We start from the raw sequence: 18,867 nt of genomic DNA on the forward strand, positions 1-18,867 counted from the left end.
CAGAGAATCTGATTTTTTTTTTTTTTTTAAGGTAGGTCTCACTCTGGTCCAGGCTGACCTGGAATTAACTATATAGTCACAGGGTGGCCTCCAACTCTCTAGGTGATCTAGGTGATCCTCCTACCTCTGCGTCTCAAGTGCTGGGATTAAGGCGTGTTCTACCACACCTAGCACTCCCTGGCTGACCAGGAGATTCCAGCAATTTTTTTGTCTTTACTCTCTTCAAGGCTGGGGTTATAGGCACTCACAACTAATCCCTATTCTATTGGGGGGGGCGGGTGCGCTGGGGATCAAATTCAGGACATGTTTGCAGAGCAAGTAATCTAAGTTGCTTAGCCATCTCCTCAGCCCAGTTTTATTTCATGTATTTTAAAAAAGTATTTATTTGAGAAAGGGGGGATGGAGAAAGAGAGGGGCATCCAGCTACTGCAAACAAATTACAGATACATGGCTACCTAATGCATCTGGCTTATGTGGGTCCTGGAGAATAGAACCTGGGTCTTTGGCTTTGCGGGCAAACCATTTTGCGGGCTAAGCTATTTCTTTTTTTTTTTTTTTAATTTTTCTTTTTTGGTTTTTCAAGGTAAGGTATCACTCTAGCCCAGGCTGGCCTGGAACTTGTGGTGATCCTCCTACCTCTGCCTCCCAAGTGCTGGGATTAAAGGCATGTGTCACCACGTCCGGCTCTGCTAAGCCATTTCTCCAGCCCAGGCTGACCTGGAATTCACTATATAGTCTCAGGCATGAATCACCACGCCTGGCTCTTTTTTAAACATTTATTTGTAAGCAACGTGGGGTGGAGGGGGCATGAAAAGAATGGGTGCAGTATGCCAGGGCCTCTGACTGCTACAAACTAACTCCAGATACATGTGCCACTTTGTGCATCCAGCTTTATATGGGATTTGGGGAACTGAACCCAGGTCATTAGGCTCTGCAAGCAAGTGCCTTAACTGCTGAAACATCTCTCCTTTGAGAATCTGGCTGTACGTGGGAACTGGGGACTTGAATCTAGGCTGTCAGGTTTTGCAAGCAAGGGTCTTATAACTGCTGAACCACCTCTCCACCTTATTTAAAAAAGATTTTTTTAAAGCTGGGCATGGCGGTGCAGCATACCTTTAATCACAGCACATGGGAGGCAGAGATAGGAGGATCGCCATTGAGTTTGAGGCCACCCTGAGAATACATAGTGAATTCCAGGTCAGCTTGAGCTAGAGTGAGATGGTACCTCGAAAAACCATAAATAAATAAATAAATAAATAAATAAATAAACCCTTTTCCTTCATGTATTTATTTATTTACATATCTGTCTATCTGTTATGTGTGAGAGAGAATGGGCACACCACAGCCTCTAGCCATTGCAAATGAACTCAAGATGCAGGTGCCACTATGTTCATCTGGCTTACATGGGTTCTGGGGAGTCAAACCTGGGTCCGTAGGATTTGCAGGCAAGCACCTGAACCTCAAAGCCAGGTCTCTAGCCCTCCACCTTACTTTTTTTTTTTTTAATTGTTTATTATTTTTATTTATTTATTTGAGAGTGACAGACAGAGAGAGAAAGAGGCAGAGAGAAAGAGAGAGAGAGAATGGGCATACCAGGGCCTCCAGCCACTGCAAACGAACTCCAGATGCATGTGCCTCCTTGTGCATCTGGCTAACATGGGTCCTGGGAAATTGAGCCTTGAACCGAGGTCCTTAGGCTTCACAGGCAAGCACTTAACCACTAAGCCATCTCTCCAGCCCCCACCTTACTTTTTAGACAGGATCTCTCACTGAACCCAGAGTTCACCAATTTGACTAGAGCTATCAAGTCAGAAAGCCCTAGGAATTCTCCCATCTCCATTTCCATAATGCTGTGATTATCTGTGCATGCCACCTCATCCAACATTTACAAGGGAAGTAAGGGTCTGCACTCAGGCATTTGTGCTTCTGTAGTAAGCACTTTACTAAATGAGCCATCTCCCTAGGCTGAGTTTTTACTTTTTAAAAATAATCTTGCCAGGTGTGGTGGTGCACACCTTTAATCTTAGCACTCAGGAGGCAAAGGTAGAAGGAGACCTGTGAATTGGGGACCACCCAGAGAATACATTGAAAATTCCAGGTCAGCCTGGGCTAGAATGAGACCCTACCTCAACAAAAAAGTGGGGGGATGGGGAAATGGTTTAGCCTTTAAGGCGCTTGTCAGGAAAGCCAAAGGACTCCGGTTCAATTCCTCAGGACCCATATAAGGTGCACATGGTGGTACATGTATCTCAAATTTGTTTGCAGTAGCTGAAAGTCCTGGCACACCCATTCACTCTCTCTCTCTCTCAAATAAATCAATAAACAAATACATAAAAACAAAACAAAACAAAAAAAAAAAACTCAGCTGGGCATGGCGGCGCATGCCTTTAATCCCAGCACTCGGGAGGCAAAGACAGGAGGATCAAGGCCAACCTGAGACTACATAATGAATTCTAGGTCAGCCTGGGCTAGAACAAGATCCTACCTCGAAAAACCAAAAAAAGAAAACAACAACAACAACAACAAAACCCAACTCATACTGCCCAAGAACCAAGGTTCAATTCCCAAGAACCCACGTAAGCCAGATGCACATGGTAGTACATGTATCTAGAGTATGTTTGTGCCTTAACCAGTAAACAATTTCTCTAGCCCTAAAAAATGTATTTTTATAGGGGTAAAGAGATGGCTTAGCAGTTAAGAACCCAGGTTTGATTCCTCAGGACCCACATAAGCCAGATGCACAAAGGGGTGCATGCATCCGGAGTTCGATTGCAGGAGATAGAGGCCCTGGCCCATCCATTCTCTCACTACTTGAAAATAAAAATAAATCTCTTTTTTTTTTTTTGAGGTAGGGTCTCAATCTAGCTCAGGCTGACCTGGAATTCACTGTGTAATCTCAGGGTGGCCTCGAACTCACAGTGATCCTCCTACTTCTGCCTCCCGAGTGCCACTACACCTGGCTTTAAAATAAATCTTTTTATTTTTATTTATTTATTTGAGGACGACAGACAGAGAAAGAGGCAGATAGAGAGAGAGAATGGGCGCGCCAGGGCCTCCAGCCACTGCAAACGAACTCCAGATGCATGTGCCCCCTTGTACATCTGGCTAACATGGGCCCTGGGGAATCAAGCCTCGAACCGGCGTCGTTAGGCTTCACAGGCAAGTGCCCAACCGCTAAGCCATCTATCCAGCCTTAAAATAAATCTTTAAAAAAATGGTTTTATTAAAAATAAAAAATAAAATTAAAAAAATGTATTTTTATTACACTGTCAGCAGCATTAAGGATTTAGCCAAACCTGAGTATTACCTGTTCCTGTACATCTTCAAAGTCTGAGTTAAGCAGCTCTATAAAAATGGGGACAGCCCCTGCTTCAATGACGATTTTAGTCTGCTGAGAGGTTCCAGAGGCTATGTTTGTTAGAGCCCAGGCAGCTTCAAACTGAAAGTGAGATTAAGCCATAATTGAAAGGTCATTCCAGAATGAGCAGCCATGCCTACCAACTGCCCCTAAATAGAAGCTTCTAACCCATGAATAAAATCAAGACCAAACATTGCCTCCCAAGTGCTGGGACTATAAGTGGTGTGTCACAATTAGCCTGGCAATTTTTAAATTGGTAAATAACAAGTGTCTCAATGTCTTCAAGTATATAACATATAAACTGTGGAATAAATGGTTAAACCTAGCTGATTAACAAATGAACTACCTTACATACTTAACTGAGATTAAGGAAGAGATTTTGACTTTCTTCTTTTTTTTTTTTCCAGGTAGGGTCTCACTGGAATTCACTAGGTAGTCTCAGGGTGGCCTTGAACTAATGGCGATCCTCCTACCTCTGCCTCCCGAGTGCTGGGAGTAAAGGTGTGCGCCACCATGCCCAGCTTGACTTTCTTCTTTAAAGCTAAGATCTCTGAGGCAAATTGTCAGCTTCCCTTAAATGTTTCATATTACTTGTCTACTTCTGAAAGATGTGTCTGTAGAAACATCCTGCTACAATTTCCTGCATAAAGAGTTTTAATTTGGTCATTCAATCTCCTAAATTTTTACCTGTAATGTACAATTTTCATTCCTCTTCAGAAACTCTACAAACCGATCAACTACTCCAGGAGTATTGATAACTTCATCAATTGGAGGACTTGGTTCTAGAAGGAGACAGGGAAAAGATGAAAATTCACTTAATGAGGTAAATTCACAATCTTACCTACATATTTCTTTAAAAAAATATTTACTTATTAGATATAGAGGCAGAGAGCATAAAGAGAAAGAGAATGAATGGCAGCTCATAGGCCTCCAACCACTGCAAACGAACTCCAGATAGATATGCCACGATGTGCATCTGGCTAACGTGGGACTTGGAGAATTGAACATGGGTTCTTAGGCTTTGCAGGCAAGTGCCTTTACTGCTAAGCCATCTCTCCAGCCCTCACCTAGATATTTTTTTAAAAAAAAATTTTTTTTGTTTATTTATTTTTTTAAAGTATTTTTTTAATTATTTATTTATTTGAGAGCGACCGACACAGAGAGAAAGACAGATAGAGGGAGAGAGAGAGAGAATGGGCGCGCCAGGGCTTCCAGCCTGTGCAAACGAACTCCAGATGCGTGCGCCCCCTTGTGCATCTGGCTAACGTGGGACCTGGGGAACCGAGCCTTGAACCGGGGTCCTTAGGCTTCACAGGCAAGCGCTTAACTGCTAATCCATCTCTCCAGCTCTCACCTAGATATTTTTTTTAAAAAATTTTTTGTTTATTTGTATTTATTTGAAAGTGACAGAGAAAGAGGCAGATATATATATAGAGAGAATGGGCGTGCCAGGGCCTCCAGCCACTGCAAACGAACTCCAGACGCCTGCGGCCCCTTGTGCATCTGACTAACGTAGGTCCTGGGAATCGAGCCTTGAACTGAGGTCCTTAGGCTTCACAGGCAAGCGCTTAACTGCTAAACCATCTCTCCAGCCCTCACCTAGATATTTCTGACCACCATTATAAACATTCTAAACCTCGCTTGGGGTAAAGCAGTTTTTCGTTTTTTTCCAGGTAGAGTCTCACTCTAGCTCAGGCTGACCTGTAATTCACTTTGTGGTCTCAGGGTGGCCTGGAAGTCACAGTGATCCTCCTACCTCTGCCTCCCAAGTATTGGGATTAAAGGCATGCACCACCACCCCGGCTGGGGTGAAGCAGTTTTAACAATGCTTACTCATCTGGTGAAAAGGCTTCTTTAGGAGGCTCACTTTAATTTTCATAAATGTAAGCACATAACAGTATGAAAAAGTTTAAGGAATGAACAAACCTAATCTACACATTTCCATTCTAATAAAAAACAGTGCTAGCCAGGCGTGGTGGCACACGCCTTTAATCCCAGCACTTGGGAGGCAGAGGTAGAAGGATTGCCATGAGTTCGAGGCCACCCTGAGACTACAGAGTGAATTCTAGGTGAGCCTGGGCTAGAGTGAGACCCTACCTCGAAAAAACAAAAAACAAACAAACAAAAAAAAAAAAACAGTGCTAAACTGGGCATGGTAGTGCATGCCTTTAATCCCAGCAGAGGTAGGAGGATCATCGTGATTTTGAGGCCACCCTGGGACTCCAGTGAATTCCAGAATTCCAGGTCAGCTTGAGCTAGAATGAAACCTTACCTTGAAAAACAAAACAAAACAAAAACCCACAGTGCTTTTTTTTCTTGGGAGGAATGCTTAATATATTGATATACTGAGACTATAGGTATTTTTTGGCTAGTTTCCCTTCAGTGCTGGGAACTAAACATAGGGCTTTATATATCAATTTGTATATGTACACATGTGCATGAAATCCAGAAGGAACCTTGGGTATTGTTCTTCAGTCAATCTTTGGTAGACATTTTACTTTATTCCTGAGGTAGGATCTCTCCCTAACCCAGGCTGACCCAGTATTCACACTGTAGTCCCACACTGGCTTCTAATTCCCAGCAATCCTCCTACCTCTGCCTCCCAAGTGCTGAGATGGTGTGTGCTACCACACCCAGCTCCAACTTATTTTTGCTTGTTTAGCTGCCCTTCTCCCCAGGTAGGGTCTCATTCCAGCCCAGGATGACCTGAAACTCACCATGTAGTTCCAGGACAGCCTTGAACTAACAGCAATATTCCTACCTCTCTCTTCCAAGAGCGCAGGGATTAAAGGTAAGCATCACGCCTGGCCCAACTTTATTTATTTGGGGGGGGGGCTCGATGTAGAATTTCACTGTAGCTTAGAAAGACCTGGAATTCACTATAGTAGTCTCAGGGTGGCCTAGAACTCACAGCGATCCTCTTACCTCTTACCTCTGCCTCTTGAGTGCTGGGATTAAAGGCATGTGCCACAACACCCAGCCTAACTTTTTTTAAAAAAAGTGTTTTATTTATTTATTTATTTATTTGAGAGAAAGAGGCAGAGAAAGGAAGAGGGAGGGAGGGAAGAAGGGAGAGAGATAATGGGCATGCCAGGGTATCCAGCCACTGCAAACAAACTCCAGACACATGTGCCACCTTATGCATCTGGCTTATGTGGGTCCTGGGGAATCGAACCTGGGCAAGTGCCCAGGCCTTAACTGCTAAGCCATTATATATATATATCTTATATGAAAAGTTTTATTATTATTATTATTATTATTATTATTATTATTATTATTATTTTGGTCTTTTTGAGGCAGGTTCTCGCTCTAGCCCAGGCTGACCTGGAGTTCACTGTGTAGTCAGTCTCTGGGTGGCCTTGAACTCACAGTGATCCTTGTACCTCTGCCTCCAAGTGCTGGGATTAGTGGCATGCGCCACCACGCCCAGATACATAACAAGTTTTTATACACTATTATGTAACCACACAGTTTCAGGTACTGAGGATATATATGCAATAGTGAATAAAGCCAAAAAGCCCTGCCCTCAAAGGACGCAATGCTAGTAGGAAACAGTCTATTATGATTATTTAGTAAGTACAGCCTGCCCTGTTATTGTTTTACAGGTTCTACAAGTGTATGCTGCACCAACTGTGTATTAGAAATATTAACAGCTGGACTGGAGAGATGGCTCAGAAGTTAAGGCACTTGCCTGCAAAGCCTAAGGACCCAGGTTAGATTCCTTGGTACCCACATCAAGCCAGATGCATGTGTCTGGAATTCCTTTGCAGTGGCTAGAGGCCCTAGCATATCCATTCTTTTTATTTGCCTCTTTCTCTCCCTCCCTCTCTCAAATAAAGAAATAAAGTGCTAGAGAGACGGCTTAGCGGTTAAGGCAGTTGCCTATGAAGCCTAAGGACCCAAGTTCAGTTCCCCAGTACCCACGTAATCCAGATGTACAAGGTGGTGCATGAGTATGGAAGTTTATCTGTAGTGGCTAGAGGTAGAAGGGACCATCAAGTACAAAAGGAAAAATATGCCTGATGTTCAAGAAACACCATAGCCAGTATAGTTACAGCAGAATAATAGTGTAACAATTAAGAGTAGCTGATGAAGTCAGTTGAGAGAAACAAGAGGCTGAATCATATAGCACCTCTCTGAGAAGAACGAGACTTTATACCTTTGGAGAGGAGTTTCCGGAATTTCTGTGTGGTTGCTAACTGCAAGTCAGAATCATCAGAAAAGAGCATCTCCACCATCTCTCTAGTGATCACACTCTCCTAGAATACAAAACAGATTTACCACCATGCAATCCACCACTAGAGCCAGATGTAAGCACATAATCCTACTTGGTACCCTGCTTTCTAACATCGCGTACTACAAGCATGACATGTTAGAAGGAGTCCATTTAATCCATGTCTGCTTCAAGTTGAATTGAAAGTGATTCCTAATCTCTCAAGGGAATGATGACTTCACCTAAATGTTTCTTCAGGAAGCTCCATCAGAGACAATTCTTCACTGACTGTTTAAAAGCTGACCATCTAAAAATGGGCTAGGGGGAACTTGGCAAAGCTACTAGAGATGACATGAACCATCCAATTTCTCTTCTGAGAAGCAGTTCTGCCCCAAGCCTCCCAGGCTTACCCCAGTAGTAGAGCTCACATAGGAGTCCATCAGCAGACTATCAAACATGGCAGCTTCTTCATTAATCAGCTCCACATTTCTCCGTTTAAAAAGCTGAAAAGTAAGATGACAGAACACTACACATATAATCACAGACAATGATAACCCAAAGGTAAATTATGGCATAAATGATAAGCAATGCTAGAGTAACTGAGAAAAATGAGGCCATGCTGTATATACCAACAAGAAGAGATAGTCAACGGCTTTACTATGTTACATCTATATGTTTATATCCTTTAAAAATTTTGGGCTGAGCTGGGTGTGGTGGCACACACCTTTAATCCCAGCACTTTGAAGGCAGAGGTAGGAGGATCACTGTGAGTTCAAGGCCACTCTGAGAACACATAGTGAATTCCAGGTCAGCCTGGGCTAGTGTGAAACTCTACCTCGAAATAAAACAAATAAATAAATAAAATGAAATAAATTTGAGCTGGAGAGATGGCTTAGCGGTTCAGATATCTGCTTACGAAGCCAAAGGACCCAGGTTCGATTCTCCAGGACCCATATAAGCCAGATGCATATGGCAGTGCATATTTACAGTGGCTGAAAGCCCTGGCACACATATTCTCTCCCTCCCCCGCCCACCACCACCTCTTTCTTTCTCTCAAATAAGTAAAAGACAATAAAACTTATTTATGGAACTAGAGAGTTTGTGGAGGCAAATTTAGCACTGAAAGACATCTATAGCACACCCTCCAGGATTCAGGGACCATTGCAGAAGAGGTGATAATAAGAGCCAAAGGAAGGGGAGAAGTGCTCTGCAATAATGTCTTCCACATACATAGTGGCAGTCACTACCTACACAAAACATGCATAATATGAAGAGAAAAATAACAAAAAATGATGATATTGGGCTGAAGAGTAAGGCACTTGCCTACGAAGCTCAAGAATCAAGGTTCATTTCCACAGTATTCATGTAAGCCAGATGTACAAGGTGGCACATGCGTCAGAAGTTCATGCCTATTCTCTATTTGCCCTCCTCAAATAAATAAATTAAATAGTTTAAATAAAAAAAATACTTTTTCTTTTGTTTTCCAAGGTAGGGTCTCACTGTAGCCCAGGCTGACCTGAAACTCACTCTATAGTCTCAGGCTGGCCTTGAACTCTCAGTGACCCTTCTATTTCTGCCTCCCAAGTGCTAGGATTAAAGGTGCATGAAATCACACCTGCCTAAAAATTTATTTACAAAAAATATTTTATTTTTATTTATTTAACAGAGAAAGAGGGAGAGAGAATGGGCACATGAAACTCCTGCTACCGCAAACGAACTCCAGATGTGTGTTAGCCCCTCATACATCTGGCTAACGTGGGGTCCTGGGGAATAAAACCTGGGTCCTTTGGCTTTACGGACAAATGCCTTAACTGCTAAGCCATCCTATAGCCCTAAAAAATTTATTTTTGGCAACTCCCTACATGTGTTTTGTTTGTTTTTTTGAGGTAGGGTCTTACTATATGTAACTCAGGCTGACCTGGAATCCACTATGTAATCTCAGTCACAGTGATACTCCTAAATGCTGGGATTAAAGGCATGTTTCACCAAGCATGGCTACATGTGTTTTATTGTTTTGTTTTTAGCTTTTCTAGGAAGGGTCTCACTCTAGCTCAGATTTACCTGGAATTTACTATATAGTCTCAGGTTGGCCTTGAACTAACAGTGATCCTCCTACCTCTGCCTCCCAAGTGTCCCACCACACCTGGAGCCTGGGCTAGAGTGAGACTCTACCTCAAAAAACAAAAATCAAAACAAAAAAAAAAAAATGTGTTTTGACCCCACTTCCATACTCTTCCCCTTTCCTCTCCCAGTAAAATTCATTACCCCCCCATTATATTCCCATTCTACTTCCTTGTTCATTTTTTATTTTTGTTTTTTCAAGGTAAGTTCTTGTTCTAGCCCAGGCTAACCTTGAATTCACTATGTAGTCTCAAGATGGCCTTGAACTCATGGCATTCCTCCTACCTCCACCTCTAGAGTGCTGGGATTAAAGGTGTGCACCACCACACCCAGCCCTTGCTTTCTTTTTATTCTGACCTACTGACTTAAAATTATGATCACCTGCCTAATCATGGAGTAGGAGGTTATTTATTGGGGAATGGGCAATTCTTCAGTGACTACCCCCTAAACCACATGATATCCCTTCCCCCAGCAATCATCATAGTTTACTATTTATTCTGTGAAGTATGGGGGTGCCCTCATGGATCCCCTTCCTCATCTATGACAATATACTAAAATGTTTGTTCAATCATGCTGTAAGTTCATGACTATGGGGGACTTGTGTTATCCCAAAGACAACATTCTATAGCCCCATTTCCAATCTTTCTGCTCTTACATTCTTTCCTCTCTCAAGAAGTTCCCTTTAAAACAAGTTCCCCTGACATTGAAGGGTGTGTTTTAGGTGTCATGTACAGGGCCAAGCAAAATCTAGTTGCTTGTGCTGGACGCATGGCTCAGCAGTTAAAGGGCTTGCTTGCATGTGGTCCATGTGTCTGGAGTTTGTTTGAAACCAAACTGGTGAATAGACTTAAGGGGAGCCATCTTAGGCCACTCAGCCATTTTGATATTCTCAAGGAGCCATAAGAGATTAACAATTAGCACAGAGCAGTAATTACAAGAATGAGGATGTGGTTCCAGTAAGGCATCTGGTGTTAGCTCTCATTCTGAGATCAAGATATGCTGATATTTGGTATCTACTCCCTACCTGGTGCTAACTGCAATAATTCTTTTTTTTCCTAGGTAGGGTCTCGCTCTAGTTTAGGCTAACCTGGAATTCACTATGTTGTCTCAGGTTGGCCTTAAACTCACAGCAATCCTCTTACCTCTGTCTCCCAAGTTCTGGAATTAAAGGCATGCACCACCATGCCAGGCTTCTGCTTTTTTAATTATGCTAGTTTGCTTGCTCTTGCTAAAGACAATTGTGTGTAGAGAGTGGCTGGGGGGGGTTTCAGATCACTGTAAAGGAATGTGGTTTTTGCCTTTAAAAAGTCACTGTAAAAGTAGGACTGGACTGCTTTCCTCTCTAGCTGTAAGGGAACAGATGCCGCCCGGCTTAATAAAGAGTTGCCTTTTATTTTTTAAATATATTTTATTTATTTATTTAAGAGAAATAGTGAGAGTGGGAGAGGGAGAAAATGGGTGCACCAGGGCCTCCAGCCACTACAAATGAACTCCAGATATGTGTGGCCCCTTGTGCATCTGGCATATGTGGGTCCTGGGGAATTGAACCAGGGTCCTTTGGCTTTGCAGGTGAGCACCTTAACCGCTAAGCCATCTTCTCCAGCTTAAATTTTATTCCGGTGGTTTTCTGTTCATTTTTGGTCTGGGACTTTATGTTTTGTAGTGGCAGGAGGCCCTGGCTTACTCATACTCACTGTCTGCCTCTTTCTCTCTCTCTCTCAAATACGTAAATAAAAATATATTTAAGCTGGGCGTGGAGGTGCATACCTTTAATCCCAGCATTCCAGAGGCAGGGGTAGGAAGAGCACTATGAATTCAAGACTACCCTGGGCTAGAGTGAGACCCTACCTGGAAAAATGAAAAACACAACAAACAAGCAAGCAAGCAAGCAAAGAATAAACCAACATAGTTAAGGGCTGCAGAACTGAAAGATGGCTTAGCGGTTAAGGTACTATAAGCCTATAAGGACTCATGTTTGACCCTCAAGATTCCAGGCAAGCCAGATGCACAAGGTGATTCAAGGATGGGTGCAAGATGGCACAGTGGCTAGAAGCCCTAGCACACCAATTCTGTCAAAATGAAAAAAAAAAAAAAAAAACAACAAGCAAGCTGGGTGTGGTAGTACATACCTTTTAATCCCAGCACTTGGGGAGGCAGAGGAAGGAGGATCACCATGGGTTCAAGGCCAAACTATAAAGGAGATAGATGGTATTGTATATATGTAAGTAGAATATATTAATGGGGGTGAAAAGGCCTAGATGAGGTCAGGGGAAGAGATTAAGGAAAGATGGAGGGAGGGCTAATCAAAATCTAAGAGAATATAAATAAATCATATGGAAACCTCCTTTTTTGGACAATGGAACACAAAGGAGCCATAGATTGTTACTAGAAAATTTTCATTGTCAGGTATGGGATACCTTTCAGTGAGCTGTTGGCCAGGGAGGTCCCTGATACCCACAAAACACTACAGGCCATTGCAGAGGCACAGGAATAGATGGTAAGACCCTATTGCTGAAGATTCCACATAATTGGGCTGCAAGGTCAGTCAGAGAAATCCTACTGGAACCAAGCCAAAAACCTCTTCCATGTAGACCAGATGACAGAAAGCTGGAAAAAGCCACACTGCATGCAATTCAATGGGAGAGAGAAATCACCAGTGAAGATACTCCACAGTGGGTACTGCAAGCCTTATATTTGGCCAACCAGGCCATATAAGCCAACTGGTGCAATAGTGGCACATCTGTTATGAGGAAAATCAACTGCCCTTTAATTTGACTAGAGGCCTACTGCATGGGAAGGAATACATCCCTGATACTGAAAACCTACAACAGGGGTAGTCATGAGCCCTAGGGCTGTAACGTCTGATGATGTCTGGCTAAATGTATATATTATGCTCACTAAACTGCCCAGTAAGCACTTCTCTTAATGTTCATACCCATGTATTAATGATACTCTCACTTTTTCGTTAGAGAACTTTCTCTTTTCAGATAGCAGTGACCTTGGGATGATTCAGAAGGCATCATGGTGCTGAGAAGAAATGACAGGAGTGTTTAGCATTGCAGTATCTCTATCACACCTTCTAAGGCTCAGGGTCCATTGTGGAAGAGGTAGTGGAAAGAATGTAAGAGCCAAAGGAAGGGTAGGACTCCTTACAACGTGCTCCTCTAGACACAAAATGGCCTGGATATCCATCACTTCACAGTGCCTGACACTACCTACACAAGACCATCATAAGAGGAGGAAAGGATGACATCAAAATAAAAGAGTGACTGATTGAGAGGGGGAGGGGATATGATGGAGTGGAGTTTCAGAGGGGAAGGTGGGGGGGGGAGGAAGGGAATTACCATGGGATATTGTTTACAATCATGGAAGTTGTTAAATTTTAAAAAATACATTAAAAAAAAGACTGGACATGGTGGCAGACGCCTTTGATCTGAGCACTTGATAGGCAGAGGTATAAGGACTGCTTTGAGTTCAAGGCCAGCCAAGGTTAGAATGATACCCTACTTTCCAAAAAGAAAAAAAAAAAAAAAAAAACAACCCAGAAGAAATGAGCAGGTTAAATGGGACCTGGAGAGTTGAACATGGGTCCTTAGGCTTTGCAGGCAAGCACCTTAACCACTAAGCCATCTCTCCAGGTGGCTAGAAGTCCTTTTAATGTCCAGGCCAAACAGTGATTGCAATGTTCAGAAGACAAAAGGCACAAGGAGCTATAATTAGAATGCTACACTAAAGACATGCAATGTCTGAAATGGTCTAAGGAGATATGCTAAAAGGAGTTAAGAGAGTTGGGTTTTCCTTTCTCAAACCTTCCATCTTAAATTTTTTTTTTTTAATTTATTTTGGGGAGAGAGAGAAAACAGATGTGACAGGGCCTGTAGCCACTGCTAACAAATTTCAGATGCATGTGCCACCACGTGCATCTGACTTATATGGGTACTGTAGCACCTTAACCCTTACCCGCTAATCCATCTTTCCAGCCCCCAACATTCTTTTGTGTGTACATGTGCACAAGTATGCGTGTGGGGGGTAGCAAGGACAAGTTCATGTGTTGTTCCTTGAATGTTGTCTACCTTTTTAAGAAACAAGGTTTCTCACTGGCCTGGATCTTGCCAAGTAGGGCACATTGGCTGGCCAGCATGCCTCAGGGACTGCCTTGCCTATGCCTTTCCAGTGCTGAGATTATAAATGTGCTTTACCAGGCCTGGCACTTTTTACATGGGTTCTGGGGATTAAACTCAGATGCTCACACTGGCATGGCAAGAATTTTACTGATAGAGCCATCTTCCCACTTTGTCTCTAAACATTTCTTTGGAAATGAAAAAAATGGCTGGCTGGCCTGCTAAGGAGCTAAGCTAACCAGTCCTAAGCAGAAGATGGGTGTGCAAGATGAAGGCCAATTAGAAGCTTAATATTGTTCCTGATGGGTAAATTTGAGAATAAGTCTGGTTCTCTCACTTGTTGCTCCCGCTTCTGCTTTCGAAGCTGTATGCCCTCCTCTTCTCTTCTTCGCCTCATTTCTTCAGGATTTAGCGCATTGTTCTTATAGCTCTTCATTCGGTAATTGTCTTTCCCTGGGCTTGCCATGGTTTCTAAACAAAGAGAAGATACAAACACTGTCAAAAAACTTGTGGTAAGGTAGCATTTCCTTTTCCCCCGTGCTTGTACCTCTGCCCATGCTCTACCTTTTCCCACTCCTGGAGGACCTCAGCTTCTATAGAAATAAACCTACTAGCTGCACTTAACATCTCTTATGCTACTCCAAACTAACACGCATGTGGACATACACACAGTCCCCTTCAATCATAATAAGCATGTTACATAGGTGGCATTACACCAGTCGGTATCACATAGTTCAAGTGTAGGCCATGCATGCAGAATAACCCTTATCCCAAAATGCTTGGGACAAATAAGACATGGGATTTCAATTTTTTTTTGTTTTTTTTGGGGGGGAGGCATTGATATAGGGTGTCACTCTAGCCCAGGCTGACCTGGAATTCACTATTTAGTCTCAGGATGGGCTTGAACTCATGGCAGTCCTCCTACCTCTACCTCATGAGTGCTGGGATTACAGGTGTGCACCACCAAGTCTGGCCTGGGATTTCAAACTTTTATTTCTTTCTTTCTTTCTTTATTTATTTTGAGAGTGACAGAGAGAGAGAAAGGCAGATATACAGAGAGACAATGGGCGCGCCAGGGCTTCCAGCCACTGCAAATGAACTCCAGACGTGTATGTCCCCTTGTGCATCTGGCTAACTTGGGTCCTGGGGAATCGAGCCTTGAACCAGGGTCCTTAGGCTTCACAGGCAAGCATTTAACCGCTAAGCCATCTCTCCAGCCCTTCAAAAAATTTAAAAATATTTTATTTTTACTTATTCAAGAAAGAGAGATACAGAAACAGGCAGGAGATTGAGACAGAGAAAGAATGCACACGCCAGGGCCTTGAGCCACTGCAAACTCCAGATGTATGCACTCCCTTGTGTGTCTGGCTTACATGGGTCCTTGGGAATCGAACCTGGATCCTTTGGCTTTGTAGGCAAATGCCTCAACACTAAGCCATCTCTCCAGCCCAGATTTCAAAATTTCAATCCTCAATCTATTTAGGGATTAAACAGATTAATATGTTTGAAGTATTTCTTTTTTTCCCCAAATTTATTTTTTATTAACAATTTCTATGATTATAAAAAAATATCCCCCCCCCCAAAAAAATCCCATAGAATACCCTCCCTCTCCCCTGTGTGAAGTATTTCTAAAAATAATCCAGGGTAAATACTCACAAGTTACAAACTCTCATCTCATAAGAAAATAACTACATGACTTGGCCACTTAATTCAGATACTATCAAGCAAGATCAATGCACACCTAGACACCTATCACTATGTAGTCTCAGGGTAGCCTCGAACATGGTGATACTCCTACCTCTGCCTCCCGGCTGGGATTAACGGCTTACGCCACCATGCTTGGCTTGTTGGGTTTTTTTGAGGTAGGGTCTCATTCTAGCCAAAGCTGACCTAGAATTCACTATGGAGTCTCAGGGTGGCCTCAAACACACTGCAATCCTACTACCTCTGTCTCCCGAGTACTGGGGATTAAAGGCATGTGCCACCATGCCTGGCTTTGTTGTTGTTGGTTTTTTTTTTATTTTTTATTTTTATTTACTTATTTGAGAGCGATAGACAGAGAAAGAGACAGAGAGAGAGAGAGAATGGGCACGCCAGGGCCTCCAGCCACTGCAGACGAATTCCAGATGTGTGCGCCCCCTTGTGCATCTGGCTAACGTGGGACCTGGGGAATGGAGCCTCGAACCGGGGTCCTTAGGCTTCACAGGCAAGTGCTTAACCGCTAAGCCATCTCTCCAGCCCTGTTGTTGTTTTTAAAGTACGGTCTTGCTGTAGTCCAGGTTTATTGTCTGTTAAGTATAGAAGTTTCAATAAAAAAAAAAAAAGGCCTGCAGAGATGGCTTAGCAGTTATGAGCTTGCCTGTGAAGCCTAAGGACCCTGGTTCAAGGCTCTATTCTCCAGGACCCACATTCGCCAGATGCACAAGGGGGCGCACGCATCTGGAGTCTGTTTGCAGTGGCTAGATTGAGACAGAGAAAGAATGCACACGCCAGGGCCTCCAGCCACTGCAAACAAACTGCAGATGTGTGCGCTCCCTTGTGCGTCTGGCTTACATGGGTCCTTGGGAATTGAACCTGGATCCTTGGCGTGCCCATTCTCTCCCCCACCTTTCTCTCCGGTCTGTTGCTCTCAAATAAATAAATAAAAATTTAAAAGTAATTAAAAATAAAAATAAATAAAACTTAATATTTAGGACTGGAGAGATGGCTTAGCAGTTAAGGCACTTGCCTGTGAAGCCTAAGGACCCAGGTTTGATTCCCCAGTACCCACATAAGCCAGATGCACAAGGTGGCACATGTATCTGGAGCTCATTGCAGTGGCTAGAGGCCCTGGCACAACCAATCTTTTTATATATTTGCTTCTTCTTCTCCCTCTGAAATAAATAAAAATTTTTTAAAAATTTTATTATTTAGAAATTCTATGTTCTTGTTCATAACAACATTGGAAAAATATAAAACCCTGTCATATCTATCACCCCTTGTTTTTTTATTTATTTTCCCTGAGGTAGGGTCTCACTCTAGCTCAGGCTCACCCTCCCAAGTGCTGGGATTAAAGGTGTGCACCACCATGGCCATCCCTTGTTTTTTGGTTTTTTTATTTTTTTATTTTTGAGGTAGGGTCTCACTCTGGTCCAGGCTGACCTGGAATAAACTCTGTAGTCTCAGGGTGGCCTTGAACTCATGGCGATCCTGATCCTCCTACCTCTGCCTCCTGAGTGCTGGGATTAAAGGCGTGCGCCACCACGCCCAGCTTTTTTTTTTTTTTTAATTCATTTATTTGAGGGGGAGAGAGAGAGAGGGACAGAGAATGGGTGTACCAAGGCCACTGCAAACAAACTCCAGACACCTACGCCACCTTGTGCATCTGGCTTATATGGGTTCTAGGGAATAGAACCTGGGGTCCTTTGACTTTGTAGGCAAGCATCTTAACTTAACCTCCTAAGTCATCTCTCAAGCCCATCCTTTAGTTGTGTTATGAAAGAGCCAGTCATTTTGCTCTTGTTTTCTGGGTGTTTAAGTACAATGATGTATTTAAAAGTTTTTATTTATTTGCATGTGTGACACGTACACATCAGGGCCTCTAGACACTGCAAACAAATGCCGGAAGCTTGCACCACTTTTTTGTGTTGGTTTATGTGGGTAGCTTGGGAAGTGAACCTGGGGCTGGCACACTTTGCAATCAAGTGTCTTTAAGTGCTAAACTGTCTTCCTAGTCCCAATACTATCATCTTTTTTCAAAGTAGGGTCTCACTAGTCCTGGCTGAACAGGAATGCACTCTAGTTTCACACTGTGCTCAAGCTCAAGGTGATTCTCTTACTTCTGCCTCCCAATTGCTGGGATTAAAGGTGTGTACCCCTGGCTCTCAACAGAACATCTTTTCAAAATATAGTGGAACTCATCCTGTAAAATATCTTAAGGCTGGTTTTTCTTTGTGCAAATACTCTTCACCGTGGTTCCATATATTTAATGGTTATAAGGCTAGTCAGAGTTCTTTAAACTAGCTTTAGAAAATCATGTTACCCTAGGAATTTATGTCTTTTCAAAATGTGTTAGCATAGGTAATGCAAGGTGGCACGTCTGTAAATCCAGCACTAAAAAGGCTGAAAAGGATAATTTAAGGCTAGCCTGGGCTACCAAGTGAGTTCTAGGTCAGCCTGAGCTTTGGGGCAAGACACCATCTCAACACACATACAAATCAATTTTCTTATCTGTGGTTATGACCTTTCACTCCCCAGCCCTGGTTTTATAAAATTTATGTCCTCAAGAAACTTCAGCCGGGCATGGTGGCAGATGCCTTTAATGCCAGCACTTGGAAGAGGTAGCAGAGGTAGATGGATCGCTATGAGTTCGAGGCTACACATACATAGTGAGTTTCAGGTCACCCTGGACTAGAGTGAGACCCTAACTTAAAAAAAAAAAAAAAGCTTCAGAGATTTGTTAAATTTTAGTTTATTTTACTTTGCTTCAAGAGATCTTGCTATCATACTCACATTGGTATAGAAATTCTGGCCTCAAGCAATCCTCCTTAGTAGCTGGGAATATGGGCACACGTCACTTTACATGACTACTTTTAAAATTTTATTTTATTACTTATTTATTTGGGAGAGAGAGGAAGAGGGTAGCAAGAGAGAATGTAAGTGCCAGGGCCTCCAACCACTGTGAATGAACTCCAGAGACATATGCCAGCTTGTGCGTCTGGCTTATGTGGGTCCTGGGAAATTGGAACCTGGGTCCTTTGGCTTTGCAGGCAAGTGCCAGCTCTCCAGCCGCTGCCTATTTTATTATTTTAGAATATCGCCAGCCTGCCTGGACTACAGCAAGACTCTACTGTGAGACTCCATAGTGAATTCCAGGTCAGCCTGGGCTAGAGAGAGATCCTACCTCTAAAACCCAAACAAGAAGAACAACAACAAAACAACAGCAAGCCAAGCATGGTGGCACAAGCCTTTAATCCCAGCACTCAGGGAGGCAGAGGTAGGAGTTCGAGGCCACCCTGAGACTACATAGTGAATTCCAGGTCAGCCTGGGCTAGAGTGAGACCCAACCTCGAAAA

General features: G+C 43.0%; 1 protein-coding gene across 4 annotated transcripts in view; it reads right to left on the minus strand.

The window, feature by feature from the left end:
- Kpna6 (karyopherin subunit alpha 6) overlaps positions 1–18,867 on the minus strand; it is a 44,465-nt gene that overhangs the window by 15,528 nt on the left and 10,070 nt on the right. For all 4 annotated transcript variants that reach the window (XM_004665276.2, XM_045149228.1, XM_045149229.1 and 1 more), the window contains exons 2-6: positions 14,151–14,284; positions 7,982–8,074; positions 7,518–7,617; positions 4,046–4,140; positions 3,308–3,439 (exon numbers count right to left, since the gene is read on the minus strand). In XM_004665276.2, the coding sequence (XP_004665333.2) occupies positions 3,308–3,439; positions 4,046–4,140; positions 7,518–7,617; positions 7,982–8,074; positions 14,151–14,284 (554 nt within the window). The remainder of the gene's footprint in view (positions 1–3,307; positions 3,440–4,045; positions 4,141–7,517; positions 7,618–7,981; positions 8,075–14,150; positions 14,285–18,867) is intronic.

The sequence above is a fragment of the Jaculus jaculus genome, chromosome 5 (assembly GCF_020740685.1).
Source record: "Jaculus jaculus isolate mJacJac1 chromosome 5, mJacJac1.mat.Y.cur, whole genome shotgun sequence".
NCBI classification, from domain to species: domain Eukaryota; kingdom Metazoa; phylum Chordata; class Mammalia; order Rodentia; family Dipodidae; genus Jaculus; species Jaculus jaculus.